Below are 19,572 nucleotides of genomic sequence, written 5' to 3' on the forward strand. Positions count from 1 at the left end.
ATGCAAGTGCCAGTGAAAACAGGCACAGCATCAAACTGGCGATAAGCACAAACAAAACCAACAAATGATAAAATAAACATGCTAGCTGCAAGGCTCATAGTGTGGCATCAGGAGAGAGCAGGCTACTCTGCAGAGGTGTCTTCTGACACACTGACAGCACTGAAGGAGAGCACCTGTGGGCTTTATACAGAGAGAGGATAAATAAGGCACAGGTGCTTGTGATTAGTAATCAGGTGATTGGGATTGGGGCAGGTGTTGTGTGTGTGTGTGTGTGTGTGTGTGTGTGTGTGTGCCTCTCCTCCTGCAACATGACATTTGGGATAGTCCCACCACTGAACAAATTCTGCCCGTGAAAACTATGTAAATAGCGTTTACATATTTAAAATTACACTGTTACAGTAGATTTTACCAGGCAAATATTACCAAACTATCCATAACAAAATTTGTAAAACTCAAAGAAGAGATTTTTGCATTTGTCATAGTGTCATGATAAAGGTAAAACTACAAGCATGATCTATGCTACATGAGCTCTCAGTTTTTCTTGCATAAGAGTCATACTGGTAGCATTTAAATTCAATCTAAGTGTCTAGGTCAGAGGTCAAAGATGACTGATCTTGAAGGCGTCAGGCAGGCTGACGTGGCCTGACCTCACATGCTCACAGGTCCTGTCATAAACTGTTTAGGCCCAGTGGACTTTACTATATCTTGCACTGCCCCATTCTCGCTATCTTCACCCCTAACCCCTCTTCGTGGCGAGGCTGAGACAGTTCCATGTTGGGGGGATTAGTTCAGCATTGGCCAGTTGGGCGTGAGATGTATAAATAGGCACAGTGGATCACCAGATAGAATTTGTGTCCACCCATTGTTCCAAGGCGTGTATGTGTGCACATGCTGCAGAATATTCATCTATGAGGAGATAGAGTCCTACAGGTAGTCATGTGATTAGGGGGCAGTTTATAAGCCATTTGGGTTCAGATGCATTGGTATTGCCACCTCCTGAAGCCCACCCCAGCCTGCAGTGCACAGAGGCAGGTAAAACTTCACTTTCTTCGTAAAACTTTTCTTTCAACCGAATGTGGTTGGAATAGGAAAAAATGCATATGCGTAATAAAATGCAAATTTATTTTATACAACTCTTACTAATCAACAAGCATCTCAATAATGTGAAGGTTTCATTTTTATAGCCATATACTGAATTTTTTTATCCATCGCAAAGTACTTTAATTTGCATTCCATTTGATCTTTTATTCCATAAAATAATAATTATTATTATTGTTATTATTGTTGTTGTTATATTATGGTTTTGGTGTGAAACAGATGAAATAAACAGAAACAATATGAAATAATGTGGTAATCTGATGAATAAAAGAAAATCAAACTTAGTTATTTTGCAACAGGATTAAAACCAATATGTTTGAAGAAACAGAACATGAGTAAGTACTGATTTTTTTTATGTCTGTTTACTATAATTAATTTCAATTCAATATTGATAACATTATTGTACATTACACAACGGAGTTTGGTAATTATGAATAGATCAATTTATCTACATATATGTGAAAAAATATATAAATTTTTGTTAGCTAATCTGAAGTTTTTCTCTCCTTTTTTTCTGATTTTAGAGAGGAAGACGGTAAGCGATTAATACGCAATACACGACAAATTTTGTGCAACATAGATCAGTGAATGAAAATGTATAAGAGAGAAGACCAAGCACATGCACTTAAAACACAGCACTGCAGTTTCAGTATCACTGGAGTGAGAAAAACTGAGGTTTATGTGCACCATGGCCAAAGATAAGTCATATGTAGCTATGCATTGCTATTAAATAAATCACCATTCTGTTGGTTTGCTTATCTGTTCATCTTGTTAATAGCAAGGTTGAATATAAGATATAAATAACCTTTTCTGCCGACAACCAAACCCTTCAGTCGACAGTTTTTAGGTCCTGCCATAACAGACACCCTCAAACAATAACCCTGGTGGAGGGGCCACACCCAAATGTGGGATACATTTACCAAAATGCATCGAAAAGTGAGTGCTCCTTCTGGGTGTGGTACTCTTTTGGCAATGTTCCTGTCCCAGTCAAGAATCGCTGCAGGTTCTGGCAGTGGAACAAACACACAGGAACTGCACATAGCCCTGGAATGTTCAACGTGTGTGCATGCCACGCTCTCTGTTGGTAAATACAGGGTGGAGTGGTGAAGTTAGGGGTAAAGGACGTAAAGGACGTTTTTGGCACACAGTCTGTGGGATCTGGCTCTGTGCACCACTTTTACTTCTTCTACATGCCTCAGTAGAGTTGCAGAGCAGTGTCAATCTCATTCCTGCCACCAGCTATCCTCTTGCGTGATTCCTCACTTAACACAGAGCTCATGCAGAGGTGATCTCTCATTGTTCTGCACTGGCAGGTGGCGAGAGAAGTCATATTGTGTTCAGCGGGAGAGTGTCCAGCTGAGCTCCACGAACAGAGGGGCTGTTGTTAGCTGCGTCGCGCTAATCCTGCCCAGTCTTCTGCTTTTGGCTATATGTAACTCAGTTCAGAGTTCCTCCCCTGAGGAAGGTTTTCAGGACCAGAACTTTTAGATGGCTGTCCCGCATGTGGGACAATGGTGTGCCAGCTGGGGGGAGGGGGGTAGCCCCATGTATAGCCGAGTTCTTAATCATGTACAGCTGAGTTCTTAACCATGTACAGCCGAGTTCTTAATCATGTACAGCTGAGTTCTTAATCATGTACGGCCGAGATCTTAACCATGTAGAGCCAAGTTCTTAAGCATGTAGACTGAGTTTGTAAGCACGTAGGCCGAGTTCTTAACCATGTGCGGCCATGTTCTTAACCATTTGTTGCATGATAGCAAGTGTGCACACTATTATGCAATGTGTGTAGGAGGAGGGGGGTGGAAGTGTGGGTCTGTTGTGTGTGATTTATGTGTGAGCAGATGTATTTTCTATTCTCTATGGCAGAGGTACTCATATCACAGTCCTCAAGGTCCACATCTTACAGATGTTTCATTTTATCTAGGAGTCAGGTGTCATTACAAAGTGCCAACCAGTTACATGAGTCACTTTATCAACTACAAGGGATTACAAAATCCAGGAACGGATTTAGAATCGAGGACCAGATTTGAATGCTGATAGAGGCTGGCAGCCATCTCACTGTTCTCTCTGCCTCTCTGCACAGAGAAGGGTATGGGAGAGCAGCCAGAGATAGAGGAGGAGATGGAGGAAGATGGAGCTGCTTCAACTAATTCTAATGATGCTATACTAAGGGCTTTAATAATGGCGCTAATATTACTCATGATAAAAAGCTTTCTTGATCAAATCAAGAATTAGATCCAAGATCAGATTGAAGATTATGACTAGAGTGTCAGAGGTATGTTTACACTGCTAAATGTATACTAATATATTCAGCAATGTATGCCAAACACAAGTCACACTGAATATGTAGTAATAATACAAAAAATGCTAATAATATAAAAATCACCTTTTAAATGATTCTTTTTTTTTTTCTTCTCTTGCCCAGGAATGTGTCTTCTTTATTCTAAGGTTGAAATACTGTGTTCATGTTTATACTGTAATAAAAGCCCAGCAGTAACATTATTTTCAAAAGGAAACATCAGGAAGGAGACACGTGGATTTTCAAACAAAACAGGTCTATTCAGAATAAAGGAAATGCAAACAAAACCCAATAATAGGATTAAGCCAAGCATGACCTAGTGCAGGAAAGCTTTGAGTAATTGCATATTCCAGAGCTTACTTCTCTGCAATGTCTGGAATCAGGTGAGAAACAGACATGACTTCATTCGCTAAATGATGGCACAGGTTGCATGAATAATGCATCAGGAGACTCCAGGCAAGTCCTTCTGCAACATTCTCATAGGTCCCCTTAAAAACCATATGCTATCTATGTCTAACCATTTTTTCTCAGTCAGTCAAGATTCTTTATGGTTTGGTGAGATGTACTTCCAACAAAAGAAGCTTGAATGACAACAAGGCCTATGGTTTAGTCCTAGGACCCTGATGGGTATGATGGATGTGATGTAGCATTACCCAGAGCTCTTTGAACTTTCTTCCTCCATAGGTGCAGTTGTGGAATATGGCGAGGAAGGTAGGAAAGGCAGTTTAATTCATTAATACTTTATTCTCTTATTATCATTATCATGAATTGTTTTAAAACTTTTTTATTACCTCCTTCAAAATAACTGGTTGCCACAGAGGAGGTGAAACCTAAACCAAAGTGAGTGACTGTGGGGGGAACAATACATATCCATACACAATATGTGTAGAAAGGGAATACTGGAGTTTTACTATTATTTCCAGAGCTTTTCTGCCAGCCCTTGTACCTCCCAAAATTCCTGATGGGGAGAAAGTTGACTTTGATGTGAGTACAAATTAAATAAATGCTTGGACCGTCATTGGTGTTGAAAAAGTTTCTATTTTGAAACATATTATTGTAACGTGCAAATAGGCTGATGTTCTGGTGCCTTTTGAGCAGGATATCCACCGTAAGCGCATGGAGAAGGACTTAACTGAGCTACAGTCCCTAATTGAGGCACACTTCGAGAGTCGCAAGAAAGAGGAAGAGGAACTCATTGCCCTCACCAGCAGAATAGTGAGTCCAAAGAGTATTGTGCTTACAAACTGTAACTGTAGGTTTAGGGCACCTAAAAATAGGAGCAACTTGTTTTCCACTGAATATAAGGAAAAGAGACGATCAGAAAGAGCGGAGCAGCAGAGAATCCGGGCGGAGAAAGAGAAGGAGCGGCAAAACAAGCTAGCGGTGAGTTACCTTTAAAAGTACTTTCATCCCTCAAGGGTTTCTATTTTTTATTAATATTGTACTTTACAGGAAGAAAAGGTACGAAAAGAGGAAGAGGAGGCCAAGAAAAAGGCTGACGACGATGCCAAGAAGAAGAAAGTTCTGACCACCTTGCAGTTCACTGGTTACATGCAAAAGGTACTTTGAGTGAATCCACAGAGGATGTGAACTCATGGAAATAGTTGAGAGGATGAGTTATGAGTGTTTTATTTGACAGACGGACAAGCGGGGAGGGTCAAAGAAGCCAACGGAGAGAGAGAAGAAGAGAAGGATCCTCAGTGAACGCCGTAAAGAGCTCAACATTGACCACCTGGATGCCGAGAAGCTCAGGTACAGACTGAAAAAAACCCCCACTTGAACCCAATTAAAAAATGTACTGTGAATCTCAAAACTTAACAATTATAGACAGTGGTACTAAGGCATGCATGCCAATGTCATTTTTAAAAATCCTGCACAACCACAATGCAAAGGCCTATAGGTACTTTAGACACTGGTTAATCCTGTTTGTCATGTCTTAGAGAGAAGGCAAACGAACTTTGGAAGTGGATGTACCAACTTGAGGCAGAGAAATTTGAACTTCAGTACACACACATGCATCAGAAATATGAGGTATGGCTTTTGACCTGAGACTGTGCTTAATATAGCACCATGGCAAGCATAAAAGGGACAGTAACTTCTTTGTTGAAAGAGAACTTTCATATGGAAGCAGGTTTACAAAGCAAATAAAGTGTAAATCAAAAGGGCGCCTCGGCCAGATTTGGCAGGGTCATCTGGTTTTACTGTATGTCTTGTTGAATCAGTTCCCAGACATTTGATTGGCATGAGAAGAAAATTTCAAGCTTGGAATGATCCTGAGAAGCTTGTCTCATATCTCCGATTTTGCTTGTCTTAGGTCACTGTCTTGAGAAACCGAGTCAGCGATCACCAGAAGAAGTGAGTGACACACTACACTTTCATCTATCGTGTCACATAACCCCAAGCAAATGGCAACTCCTGAATATAAATGACAGCTCTTAACTAAAACATAACTTTGACCTAAGTAACCACAAACAACCTAGACATAACTAATGTACTACATCTCAAAAAACATAATGATTTTGCACACTTTTTGGTGTCTCTGTGACAGCCACAGTTAATGCCCAGCTATGGCTGGAAAGGCCAGGCAGAGTCTCTGCTTGTTTACTTAATTCTGGAACATTCTGTTTAAGGTAGCAGCTGGTGCTTGTTGTTGCCTGTGACATGGTGTTTTTTTTTAAACAACGCAATGGGGATAACTACACAAGTCACCGAGTTAAATAAAGGCATCTCAAAAAAGGGCAGTGCTTGGCACCCTAAGCATATGTGAACACCTACACACAAACACACAGACACACACACACACAAACACACACTTGTTCAATCTGGGTGGGTATAACAGCAAGCAGTAAAGACAGCTGCAAAACTACACTAAGCCAAGTATGAAGTCAGAGAGTATAATTTTATAACACTGAGCCCTAGCTCTGCTGGACATCCATAACTGGGCATTCAGTGGCTTTACTGAGCCTTTAAACACCATGTATTATAAACACCATTATAACTGTGTAAAAAAGTAAAATAAATAATGGTGTTGCATGTTGTGTAATGTCTATGATGGCTTTATGGTGTTTTAAGTTGTAGAAATATAGAGGTTGTTCATTTTGGTTTTGTGTGTCATAATTACAGTCTTTACTCATGCAGGATCTGTGGCAACTTGTAAAGATAACATTCATAATCTCCACCCATTTCTTAAGTAATGTCTAGAACAACAGCCACAACACCAAACTCCTGTGCTTTTGTGCACCCCCCAAAAAACCAACCCTCTTTCAGCATTATCTCATGATTTCTAAAATATCTTTGTAGGTTACCAAGAACCAATACAAAATGGGGATTTTATATGTGGGAGACAATGATAAAACATTAATTATTCCTTGAATTTCTTGAAGTTGTTTTAGCTGCTTCTTTAAGGACATCCATAAAGACAAAGGTTGAAATGAGATTTCTGTATCTCCCTCCCTCCCTTTGTGATGATCTGCCACTCTTAAGAGTTGTTCATCAGAGACAGGCTTGTGGAAATGCCAGAGGGCTTATAGCATGTTGTAAGCAGGTTGGCACAGGGCAGGGCAAGCAGAAGATGTCAAGTTAGCAAGTGGAAACAAAAGGTTCCTGGCAGCTGTTGCCAGGGGGCTAAGAAGGTTAAGGCTGTAGTGCAGTCGTTTAGAGTGCAGGAGGTTTGAGATTAACTGGGCGCTCCTGTGAGACTCCTGTCCACAGAACATCCATGGCTTTGGGAATGGCAGGGGAGGGACTGTCTTATGGTACTCCTCTACTGCACTGAGACCCAGGCAACAGAAAAAACTTCAAAGATTTTTTAAATATCCCCACAATATGTAGGTTTCAAGTTCCAAAAGAGTACAAAACTGCCTTTTGTTTATTTGTTTGCTTTTGTTTTGGGTTTATTTTGCTGTTCGGTGTTTAAAGTATTTGAAGTTTTTACAATATTCAGTCACCATTCCTCTTTGGACATTTGTTCCTCCTTTGAAATTTGAATTTGTTAAAGAACATAGAGAACTTATGTTGGAGAACTCTTAGAGAAATTAATTTTACATACATTAATTTATGCATGTTTATAGGCTATGTATATTTGTATATGCATTGGTATATTACTACATATTATTGCTATTAGTTAATATGTCATTTTGTCCTGCCATTTCTCCTCCTTTAGTTCTAAAGGGCCCAGGAGGAAGAGAGGCCTGAGGAAATAGGAAAGACTCACTGGGGGAGTGAGGACATGCTTGAGCTTCAGGGTGGCCCAAGTGACCTTCAGCCAGTTCCTGAGGACTAACTATGATATGGCAAACTCATGATTATTCAAAGAATTCTGCAAAGGCCCATGCATAATAAAAACACATGATCATTTTGATTCCAAACTATGCACATCTTAAATAATAGCTGGATTTGATTCCTAGAAATAGTTACGCAAATGTAGGTCAGCAGTAAACCCGCACAGATCTGTACCCATCCTTGTGTTTGTGTTTTTTTACAAACTTGATAAATATGAAAGCATACATATTTTTTATTTTGTTTGATTTACTGAGCTTTGTATAGCCGAAGTCTATACAAATTAATCACTAATCACTAGAGTTGGGGAGTATTTTTTTGTTCGAGGATTTCCATTGCCTGACTTGACAAGAGCTCATTAAACACCCCAATTCCTGTGTGTCACTGAAGATCAGAACAGTGAGGTTATCCAGCAAGACAAAAAGACGCTGTAATAAAATACACGAGGGAGATTAAATATGCTGGTGTATTAAATACTCTGGGTATATTAAAATATGCTGAGAGGAGGGAAAGCTCTGACAGTCTTTACATGTTATCAGACATCCTCTCAATTACATGTTATCAGACATCCTCAGCTGCATACCTACAAGGTGTTTACAGTCAGACATGAGCTGCAATACTTTGGTTAACCAGATTAACATCATTTTGATTCTTATCCCTGTTTGATGTCAGTGACTCATAAAAGCAGGTTCTTTAATGTAAAGCTGCAATTGGCCAAGAACATTAAGCAGGGGGTTGTTTTTTGTTTTTTTGTTTTTTCTATCAATACACGTTATTCAAGTACTACATATTGTAACCATTTACTTTGCACATCAGCAGATACATCTCATTAAACCACCACAGTCAAAGTCGACAAATGCCTTTTTGAAAAACTTTATTTGGTGTCTGCTATACAAACCTAAGCAACCGGCACATGAGACTGCAATGAAAATCACAGACTACAACCCCACTTTAAACAGCAAGGTAAAACTAATAAAAGGCTATGCTTCAGGAAAAAACAAAGCAAGAAAACGATAGTAAATGTGTTATGATAGGTTACCTCATCCTAATACTAATCTTAACTGGTCAGCAGGAGCCAAAACCCAAATAATGTTTGATGTTATTCAGTTCAAACAAAAGTACAAAGTATTAAAAATAAAAACATAAGTGGCAATAAAAATCCCCCTTAATTGCAGGCATATCTTATTCATCTTCTATTCAAATAAGACATCTATATTAAAAAGAAATTTGAAACTGCATGATAAACATACTGCCCTTTTAACAAAAAATAAAAACACAGGGTGTAGCCTCTTGTTACTCCACTTTCATGCAACAATGAAATCAACATGAAATTGCACAGACAGACAAAAAGAGAATATTACTATTTGCTCTGCAAACTCGAAGTTGTGAAGCAAATTTAAATAAATGACTTGGCAAAAAATCAAATTGACAATTTCCCACTAACCCTAAATATTGTTGACCAGCACAGAAATGTCCAACATTTCCTTACTCCTTACTAGTTTTGCACAGTAATGGAAAAATTCACCCAAAATCTTTTGGAAATACATGATCAAGTCATTATTTGCTTAAAATGTCATTTTTATGTAAATGCAGGTTGTTTTTATAAAGTAATGTTTATACAAAAGAAACATGAAAAACAATTTTGGAAAAATATCATGGATTGTTCATTTTTACAAACTTAAGTTCAAATTAGCACTAGCCTGCATTATACCTGCATAGGTCCTATCCGTACTTTCTGATACAATTTCACTTTCAAACGAAGAAAGTAGCGATAGCCCAACTGGTGTATCTGCATTGTACCCAGAAAGTAATAAAAGGAAAATGATTATGTCATGATGCATTCCATTCGCAACGGCTTTAACTGTACTGAATACCCGCATACTGACGGGTATACACGAGCCACACTTCATACTAGAACGCACTAGCTAGTGTACCAGCATACAGACCACACACCAATCGGAAGTAACTAGACATTGAATTCAGTTATCCAGGTCAATGTTACAGTGCTTTGCTACACTGTGTAGCTTAATTTTGCTAGATTACAGTAATCATGTGCTAAACCACTTCGTCAAGTCTGTGTTACCTCACTTAAACGTTCTGTTATTCCATGTGGGCAATTGAAGAATGTATTTACAGAAAAGATTTTGGGTGAAAAATTATGATGTCAGCTAGACTTATAGCTTCAGTGCACAAATATTAAATGAAACGTCAGACACCAAATATGCATTAACTATCTAATGCATATAATGTAACAGTAAGTGGAAAACTGTATAAATTAGTTTTTATCTATCCATCTACCATGCATTTACATTTTCTTTTGGTCCTTTTTCTTTACCTTTGCACTTCTGCACTTTGCAGAGCATGTTTTAGAGAGGTTTTAGAGAGATTTACTGACAAGAATACATAATTTACATGTGCTCTTGTAGTTAGCCAGCATTCATTTTTGTTAACCTGTTCTGTGGCAACATATATAATGCACATAATGTCTTGCTAGATGACTTTCACTCAACAATTTGAATAGACTTGATAGCAGCTGAAGTTATGTCATTCACAAATAACTTCTTATTCAGCCCTTGCTGAAAGGTAAAGCAAAATAAAATCATATGAGTACAAATTTTATGTATAAAAGAGCAATTCATGCAAAAAAAGACTCAGGGATATGAAACAATATGTTCAGATGCAAAGTCTATGGATGGAAAAAGCTAAATCTCCTGTACTGCTGAATTAAAATCTTCTGTGTAGATTTAAATGCAGCTGAACACCTAAGAATGTTGTAAAATAAATTAAACACTGGGGATTTTGTTTAGCTTCTTAGTTAGAGATGACAAGATAGAAGAAAAGCAAGCACCTAAGGCAGTAATCAGAGTTTTATGACTAATTTAAATTAATGCTCTTGAAAAGCTGCTCCTAGTCCTGTACTAAAAGGGGAGAATAAGGAAATGGCACACTCTCTGACAGTCTGTGCCTTTTGTCATGGAAACCAGTGTGGTGAGATTCCAGTTACCCAAATTTCCACACTGCGACCAATCACTGGACATGAGCATTCTCACAACAAGTCTGCTGCTTATGCTAAAACACTTTCACTCAGACAGGCATGGCGGCCACTTTCTCCTCGCCTCTCCTGCTGCCTGACAGTAACTGGCTTGGTGGGTTGTAGGCGGTTTAAAACTGAAAACAGCAGTTACACACCCAGTGTGATCTTCCCTTCCACACCCAGCCAAAACAGAATACACCCAAACACACCCCTGCCTCTACATACAGAAACAAATATCTGTTACGCCACACCAGACAGATCAACCAGTCAAGAATGCTAGCAAATTAACTCTAAATTACTCCAAATAAAAAATCCTTGGTGGCTTTTATGCAATGGTCATCTGGTCATTTATTCAAATTTATATAAAGTGATTTATAAGTGGCATAAACACAATATAACTCAGCTTTGTTAGAAAAACTTCTTATGAATGTTGCTAGGAGATTTGAATTTGTGGGCTATCCACAGTGGCACATTATTACAGCAGAAGAAAAGTTATCCAAAAGAAATGCTTTATGGCATTTGTGATATATAAAACATTTAAATCTGACCTCACCTTTCTGAGGATACTCTGAATGTTCTTGTCTGACCAGAGGCTGTGTAGGAGAACTGCTGCGGCCGTACTGGACAGGGGCAAGTTTCTGTCCAAACAACACACCACCACCACATTAGAACCTGTGTGAACACACGGCCTGCCTGAATCGAGTACAGCATTTGTTTCGCAATAAAGACACTCACGTGTTTTGACTCAGGCTATTCAGCGGGTTGATCAGGCTCTTATTCAGGCTCTTATCCAGCCACTGCTTTGCCATATCGGGCTCTGCCCTTATCAGGTTGCTTACAATGTTACAGGCTGTGGCCATGGTGCTGTCAGACTCAGGGGTAAGGTCCGCCCCCTGCGAGATGCTGGATCTTAGAGTGTTCATGAGCTGTGGAAGAACCTGACGAGCTGTGGGCAACACAGCACAGCACAGCTCAGCCCATGGCAGAGGCACATGCTGCACTAAAAATGCACAGTTCAGCCAAACAAGGAACAGAGAAACAGCTCCCACAACCCAGCAACACAACATACACTTTATAAAGGAATAGTCACTGATAAAAATCACAAGACAAAAAGAAACACAACACAAAGTAATGAATAAATGAATAATTAAGCAGACATCACAATTATCATGCAGATCAACAACCAACCATTTACTAATAGGAAAGATATGTAGCTACACAGCTGAGGAAAAGGGTGTCTAGACCCTATTCAGCACAACTAACAATGGCGTATAAATAAATCATAGATAACTATTCATAATTACTAACATTCATACAGCCAGTACATATATAACAGTTGTAACAACATGCAACATGCATATTACACTGGAAGCAATAACTTCGTAAACTTACATTAAGACAATATATAATAGAAAAACAGACGATGAGTAGTTTGCCAAACAACCGAGTGAAATCAGCTCCGACAGCAACTGATGTAATAAAACCCGCAGGCTTCCTGGTGCTAATAGAGAGGTCTGTTATAAGTTTACCAATGTTGCTGTGCACTTGTGGGGTTCGGGAGAGGTTCCCTAGCAGGGAGATGGCATGACTCTTCAAGGTCGGGTTGTCTGACCCTAGCAGGGGAGAGATGTGCTGAAGACCATTCAGCTTCTGCACGACGGTCTGACTCAAAACATCCGACACCTGCAAGGGACATGCACATAACAGCAATAACAATGGCTGCAGCCTAGAAGATTTCAGGAGAACTCTGGAGCTTTCTAGTTAGACATACAATTAACAGCCAAACTTAGCCCTGATTCTCATATTCTTTCCCAGTTATGCCTGCTCATATATCCTTGCATTCCTGGCTGTCTGCCTCTCACAATAGAAGCCATGTTACCAGGGCTGGACGGGGACGCATTTTGTAAGGCTAGGGTTGGGGGTCAGCGGGGTAGGGGGGGTCTTACGATGCCTTTGCTGGCCGTGAGGTTTTGGAGAGCGCCACAGCATGCCTCCCTGATAGCCTCATTCTCGCTGGTGCCCATCAGGGTGAGATAGGACTGCAGTGCTTGTGAATGGATGAGCCAGTTCTGACCTTTGGGGAAATTCTCCTCCATCACTGGGTAATCAAAGTGGCTCTGAACGACAGCACACAGAAGAGTATTTATGCAAGGAGAATACACATAAAACAAATATATGTGTGAATAAACATAAAACAAAAAGAATGCGAATACAGTACAGTGGAACAAGCTTATTCTTTTTACTTTGAGAGTATTCTGTATTGCATGGTAGGGAATTATGTGTTGTGAAGCACAAAGAAGCATAATTATTGAAAAACTGCACATCTCGGCATCTTGGCTAACCTCTTGCTGGATCTTGCGGCTCTGGCTGCTGAAACAGCTGATTGGGCCGGTGTCTGCCATGTTAGCAGTGCGGTTAGCATGGCTGGCCAGAGCGTTCATTTTGCTGAAAACGGTTGGTGACTCTGTCTCCAGCTGGTAGGTGAGGTTGTGCAGAATACACACACAGTTCTCCAGAGACTGCAAGCAAACATCAATGACCAAAATAGTAAAAAGCTGTTAGGTCTTTTATTATTGCATGTATACACATTCTACTAAAGCCTCTGACATTTAACTCTCTGCAACTGCATAATTACAATTCTTGTTTTGAAATGTTTTTTAATTTGCTTTTTAAAAAATTCTCAAAAAAGTGTGTTATGACAATGCCATTACTGTCATAACATAATTTAAACAAATTATGTAACTCTAACATCCTTATCATACATCTCTTGCTGGTGAACTAACATCTGACCTTAGGTTAGCTTGCCCTAGCCTGAACACCCATTGATCATCAGAGCAGTCTGCTTACAGATAAGCAGGAGATAAGTTACCTTATCATTTGTATCTCCCGTGGACACGCAGTTCTGAATGTAGGTGCTGAGTGAGTCAACCAGGCCCTTACAGTTGCGCATGGCTTGTCTGTTCGTCTGTCTACCACAGCTAAGATTTCTGTTGGTGAGGTGACCGAATAATCACAGTTGCATAAGAAAACACTTGGACATTCCTTCTCTTGGCATCCACTTAATCCCTCGGCTTCATCTAGTCTAATGAGCAAAATGGTTCACATAGTGCATTCACACATTCGCAGTGTCTGGCCAGCTCACGTCCTGAGCAGAGGGTTAAGAGGAAGACAAGACCTTTCATATTGTTTGAATGAAATTAAACACAAACTCATAACCTTGAGGGTGTATGAAATCTGCAATCACATATTAGCCACATGCCATTCTCCGCAATGCCACTCTGCACTTATGCAGCTGACTGACCATTTAATAAATACTGCCTTCACCTGACTATATAACAAATGAATCCAGTGACCCTAATCCAATGACCACTGCTATCCTTAAAACATTTCTAGCCCATATGATCATTTGGATTATTTTTACAAAAATATGTCATCCTACCACAGAATCACGTTCATTAAAAATAAGAGGAAAAGGCTTTGCTCACCGAAGGCATCCTGTAGCATTGTGGAAGGCTTCGCCATCCTGCTCGGGTTTGCTGATGTGATCCGGTGTGGCAGCGAACGGCTCCAGGACCGACTTGGTGAAAACAGGCAGAGCACTGCGGAGCAGATCGGGCTTCAGGCTGTCCACTGAGGACAGGTTCCACAGAAGACCTGGGTAGAGACAGGGGCACGACGCAAGGTCAACTAATCTCCAGTGCTATGGGCGAATCAAGCTTGCTCAGGTTCTACAGAAACTGAGACGCAGCCTCATAATTAAAACTGGGTTTAGGGCTTGGTTTGGATCTGTTCAGATATGTTTAGCTGAATCATATCTGACATAGGAAGAAATGATGCATTTACTAGCACAGACTTGTTGTTGAGAAACTTCTCAAAAGTGCCTTCCTACATATGTGCCAAGGATTTAGTTACCTTTGTTTTACCTTAAGGCTGAATATTGCTATGGCTTTACTTTTTTTTTGCTCCTTTTTTGCTGTAATCAAGGAAGAGCTAGATACATGGGAACACATCAGATGCTTGTTTTGGTGGATCATAAAATATTATTAATCAAAAAGCATCAGAAATCTGTCACCACAGTTAATTAATGGCATCACCACACTCAACAAGGTTGAGTCACCGGTTGCCATTTTGAGATTTTCCTCCTCCTGGCTGCTAATTTCACTGTAGGCTGAATTGCACACTGCTTTTTTTGTCTTTCACAGTGGAAGCGAAGCCTTCTTCTCAGGCCACCAACAGCCTAAGATGGGTCCTGCTCCCTCTTTTTCTTCTACCTATCTAAGCCATGGCTCCTCAGTTGGGCTTAAACACTCCTCAGATCACCTACCTGTCACATGTTTCTGAGTCTCAGCCAAGTCAGTTTCTTGCAGCAGCTGCACAGCCTGTGCCACCCCTCTGTACTTCTGCACCTCCTCCTTGCTGGCCAGGTCCCTGAACACCAAGTTTCGCAGAGCGGCTGCAGACGTCTGCTGAACTGGCGGGCTGGGGCTGCCCATCAGGGACACCAGATGAGGTATGCCACCCAGTTTCAGTACCTGGGGGAGACAACAGAGGCCAGGCAGTGGGAATGGTGCAACAGTGCTTGCTCGCAGTTGATTATGCCTCAGGCAAGGGTGGATGAAAGCATGAAGAACGCAGAGGGAGGTGAGGTCAGAAAGGTTAGGGCGGTGCAGTATTACTAAGAAACAGCTGATTTTGTTGAAGCAGAATTCTTCAATTTACAAAGAAAGTAAGAAACAGAGGAAAGTAAGAAACCATACTAGAATCACCTTGGGGCAAAAGGACTAGCCTCCATTAAGCATAAAGTTAAAACTGGTGGATTTTCACTTCCTTTCATTGTTATCGATGGTAGTCTCAATAGCTCTACATTCAAAATCAATGTGGGCTGTATTGAAATGTCTCTCTACCTCTTTCTTGGCATTGTCGTCTGTGAACGTGCAGTGCTGTATAAAGGAAGCTCCACATAGTTGATAGTTCTCATCTGAGCTGAGGAGGCAGTCCACCGCCTCCTTTAATGTAATATCAGGCGCACGTTTCTCTTCAGTCTTCCTGGTACCCCGCCCACAAAATACCAGTTCATCAGAAGAATGACCTTTCAATGTGCAATGTGAAAGAAAGCAATAAATATGGGAACAATCCTAATCCAGGAGCAGGTGTTACTCACCAGATTATATCGCCCTTGACCTTTGTCCCTCCAGAGCCATTCACTGGGATTTGACTGGCAGGTCTGTTGGATGTAATTAAAGTGGGCTTCCTCTCCATCTTGCCAAAAGGAGACAGTTTGGGGATGGTGCCTATGATGCCGTCTGTCTGGACTTGGGGTAGGCTGACAGGTGGGGGGCTGCTGGGAAACATGCTGAGGCTGGGATTCCTCTGACTGCCTGAGCCCCAGCTGCTGATGGTCTTGTATTTGAAGCCCTGCTTCTGTTACCCATAGAGAATAAGAGGCAAGAGGTCATGAATGTTTTTGTTGTTTGTACACTAGTAGCCTACATGCACAGTATAGGGGCAGAAAATGACTGCTCTCTACATGTTGTTGTAGTGGTAACCATGTAATAAAATATCAAATATCAACATACAACTGTGACAATATCAAGTGAGTCAGTCCATGGCTCATTTAAACCAAGTGGTGTGTAGACCAAATATTACTGTAAATGTTACTTATGTCAGATATGGAAGAGAATGGGTCTCATACTCTACTATGAAGCAGGACACTGAACATCTTATCAATTATTAGAAATCATCCATTTTCCCAAACAATTAGAATCATGAGATTTGGTTGGTGAACAAAACGCAAGGCTGCCTATACACCTTTTCTGTTGGTTAAAATCTACAGTACCTTTCTTTTACAAATACGATTTATGGGATTGCAGTTTTCCCATAACCAGAGTGATAAATAAATTCAGACTCTACATTCCAGTCTCTTGAAATAATGACTTTCCTTCTCCGACTAATGCACCATTGAGGCTTCAGATGAGCACCAGCTGAGAGACCAAGCAACAGTGAATGGCAGATGTCATCACTGCTAAGCACCTCAGTACACCTATCTATTGGCAGTCACCTATTACATCTAATGTAACACATCCAATGGATACTGGACCGGATATGGAGGGGTTCACATCAAAAACACCCAGAACCGTGATCAGCTAATATCAAAATGATCCAACCTGATTCAAGCATTACAGCTTAATGCCTAGATGCAGCATGTATACCTTAGTTTTAATGCTATTACAGCGTGGAGCAGACACAAACTCTAACTGCTGACCCTTCAAGGTTTCTTGTTGAGCGTTTAACACCAAGAAAGTGAGTCTAATGTTTGTTTGTTCCTTGACTTACCCAAAATATTAAAATGAGGAGTATGTATTATACCTGAGTACCAAGGCACTTACTTTTGTTGTACTGATAAAAATTCAAGTAGGTCTATAGAGACTTAGGATGCTTCTGGAACCAGAGGGATGTGACAATTGACAAATTGTGCCAAACAAGTCTGTATAATAACTTGTTTATTTGTTTTCTTTATTATTGTTTTGTTAACTTGTTTCTTAACAAGTCAATTTATTATTGACTTTACAATTTATTGAACATCTGTTTAATGTATGCATCTGATCTTTTTGCCATTGCTAGACCTCATCAAGACCTTTAATTTGAAAATATATAACTTTTTTTTTCACCCAAAATGTCACTTACGCACCTCTGGTTTCAAGGCATCGATATGCGCATTGTATTCCTGCGTATGTTTTAAACTATTAATTGCACTATAGGAATGTGTACACGGAGGTTCCCTCTATGCCCGAATGAATGTGTTCATCTTCCGGGTTCCGGGAAACGGCATTGACTCAAATCACTCCGCATTTACTTATACTGATTATAAAGATTGTGACTTATGCATAAGCTTTGTAAAGAAAGGCAGGATGTCAGTGAATACACAAACACATAGCTCACCATTTTTACATGTCCATTTGCGGAGCCTTCCAATCCATTGGAAGTATAGAAGAGCTTGTGGTCACTACACGCATTGTCAAAAGGAGGGCCTAATTAGGGAGAAGATTGGAGAGGTTTTACAGGTATCTCTGAACCTTTAAGGGATCTTTGTTAATAATAGTATATTTTCTAATCACTCGTTTCTATCGTGATTTTTAAAAAACATTACGGCAAACATTCAGCATACAGTAATGCATGGTAATCTTACACAAATAAGTCATATAGACCTATTAGTAAAACGCCTAGGAAAAAAATAATTACGTTTATATTGGAAAATAAATGGTAAATAAACCGTTTCTGAAAAGAATAAGGACACACCACGCAAATTAAATCAGTTAGCAAGGAACTACGCACTAGTACAAGCACTTTTGGGCTATAAAATAAAGCATAATTAATTTAGTTCAGTCTATGAAAATTAATCGTCACTAGGATATGCAACATAATTAACTTACTGCTGGGGGACAGAGTTCCGGATGCACTTTTGCTGCGATATTTTGACCTGCTTCTTTTTAGTGTAGAAACTTGATCCAATACTCTCTGCTGTGCGGACCGTACACCTCGATCAGACGGCAAAGCAAGAGATGTCTCCCCAACATCGTTAGCCGACATCGCTGTCTTTAAAGGTTCAAGCGTCATGGTTTGGTAAACAGATTCGTTTAGACTTCGCATCTAGAGTCAGGCTACGGCAGCGCAGTTTTAGAGACGAGTAACTTTCTCAGATCTGACCCTCGTCGTACGCAAAGGTAAACCTGCCTACACCTTGAGGTGATTCACGCCCATGTGACGCTCCAAAGCACACCCTCTGGTGCGCGACAAGGCAATGATATTTGAGATCCACAATGTAACAACTCATAACATATTTTAATCAATATATTTGGCAGATAGAGTAAATATGAGCTTGTAAGCTTGTTTTGTATAAGTATTTGATGACTTATTTAGGTCCACAGAAGCTGCCTTTTATTTTCTGACATTGAAGGTTTGACAAACCAGACATCTAACTCCTTAAATAAAACAAGTTGCATTTTTAAAGTTTGATATGACATGCATTGAACATGAGTTTTGACACTACCATTTCTCCCAAAGCAGGCAAAACTCCAAAGAACAAATTCCAGTAACAAACATCCAATACCACACAGACAGAAGGTTCCACCACACCCTTGGGCAAGCCTGCAGAATGGTAGTGTGAATGGGCAGGTCCTGCTGTGCTAGTAATATATCAACAGCATCAAGTCTGTCAGGACATGTTAGACACATTTAATCTCTGCTTTCAGCAAATTCTGTAAAGTAAAACGTGATACTCAATCCAGAGCGCCGGTAAAGATGGATGGGAAAGAAGAGGTTGCTCCCAATTTAGAAATCGCATTAAGATGCTTTAATAGATGTAATTACCATTAAAATAATGTAAATCGACGACAGCGACAGCTTTTTTTTCCAAAGTGAAAATTGTTTTGAAAAATAACAAAAATGAATATCTAAAAGCATGTTAAACGACAACACCGACAATTTTCAGAAAAAAAGAGCAGCTATTTCTAATCTTACGATTTATCCGACGGTTTTATCCAAAGCGACAAATTATATTCGCTATAGGAGCCCAGTGGTGGCGGTCGTGGGGCTTTAATTGGCATCCTTCTGATTACTAGTCAAGTACCACCATCTCTGCTGTGAGCGCATTTATCAATATGGGATCTGAATCACTTAATATAATCAATCAATGAGGAATTCGTTATTCAACCACGGTCATAACGTTACGCTAAGCATATTTGATTAACAGTCGGACAGAATGATATCGCACCCTTGTGGCAAGAGGGTCCCATTACAATACGCCAAACACCTAGTTCTTTATAGTTGCGTTGAGAAAAGGTGTCTAGATTTGCTGTTATAGATA

The 19,572-nt window shown here is 40.1% G+C and overlaps 2 protein-coding genes across 2 annotated transcripts; one reads left to right on the forward strand and one right to left on the reverse strand.

Moving 5' to 3' along the window:
* Nucleotides 1–3,982: 3,982 nt before the first annotated feature.
* Nucleotides 3,983–7,851, forward strand: tnnt2b (troponin T type 2b (cardiac)). Its single transcript, XM_027000589.3, has 10 exons — nucleotides 3,983–4,108; nucleotides 4,216–4,237; nucleotides 4,321–4,381; nucleotides 4,496–4,612; nucleotides 4,703–4,780; nucleotides 4,850–4,957; nucleotides 5,037–5,149; nucleotides 5,338–5,428; nucleotides 5,712–5,752; nucleotides 7,560–7,851. Exons 4-10 carry the CDS (start codon nucleotides 4,514–4,516, stop codon nucleotides 7,597–7,599), a joined length of 570 nt encoding a protein of 189 aa, XP_026856390.2. The 5' UTR covers nucleotides 3,983–4,108; nucleotides 4,216–4,237; nucleotides 4,321–4,381; nucleotides 4,496–4,513; the 3' UTR covers nucleotides 7,600–7,851.
* Nucleotides 7,852–8,532: 681 nt separating this feature from the next.
* Nucleotides 8,533–19,474, reverse strand: pkp1b (plakophilin 1b). Its single transcript, XM_027000582.3, has 13 exons — nucleotides 18,140–19,474; nucleotides 17,649–17,737; nucleotides 15,871–16,130; nucleotides 15,614–15,755; nucleotides 15,034–15,241; nucleotides 14,195–14,363; nucleotides 13,579–13,696; nucleotides 13,052–13,228; nucleotides 12,656–12,826; nucleotides 12,239–12,392; nucleotides 11,445–11,655; nucleotides 11,263–11,347; nucleotides 8,533–10,251 (listed from the first exon to the last, which is right to left on the reverse strand). Exons 1-13 carry the CDS (start codon nucleotides 18,354–18,356, stop codon nucleotides 10,177–10,179), a joined length of 2,076 nt encoding a protein of 691 aa, XP_026856383.2. The 5' UTR covers nucleotides 18,357–19,474; the 3' UTR covers nucleotides 8,533–10,176.
* Nucleotides 19,475–19,572: the final 98 nt, after the last annotated feature.

The sequence above is a fragment of the Electrophorus electricus genome, chromosome 7 (genome assembly GCF_041902795.1).
Source record: "Electrophorus electricus isolate QZ-2024a chromosome 7, ASM4190279v1, whole genome shotgun sequence".
NCBI lineage: Eukaryota > Metazoa > Chordata > Actinopteri > Gymnotiformes > Gymnotidae > Electrophorus > Electrophorus electricus.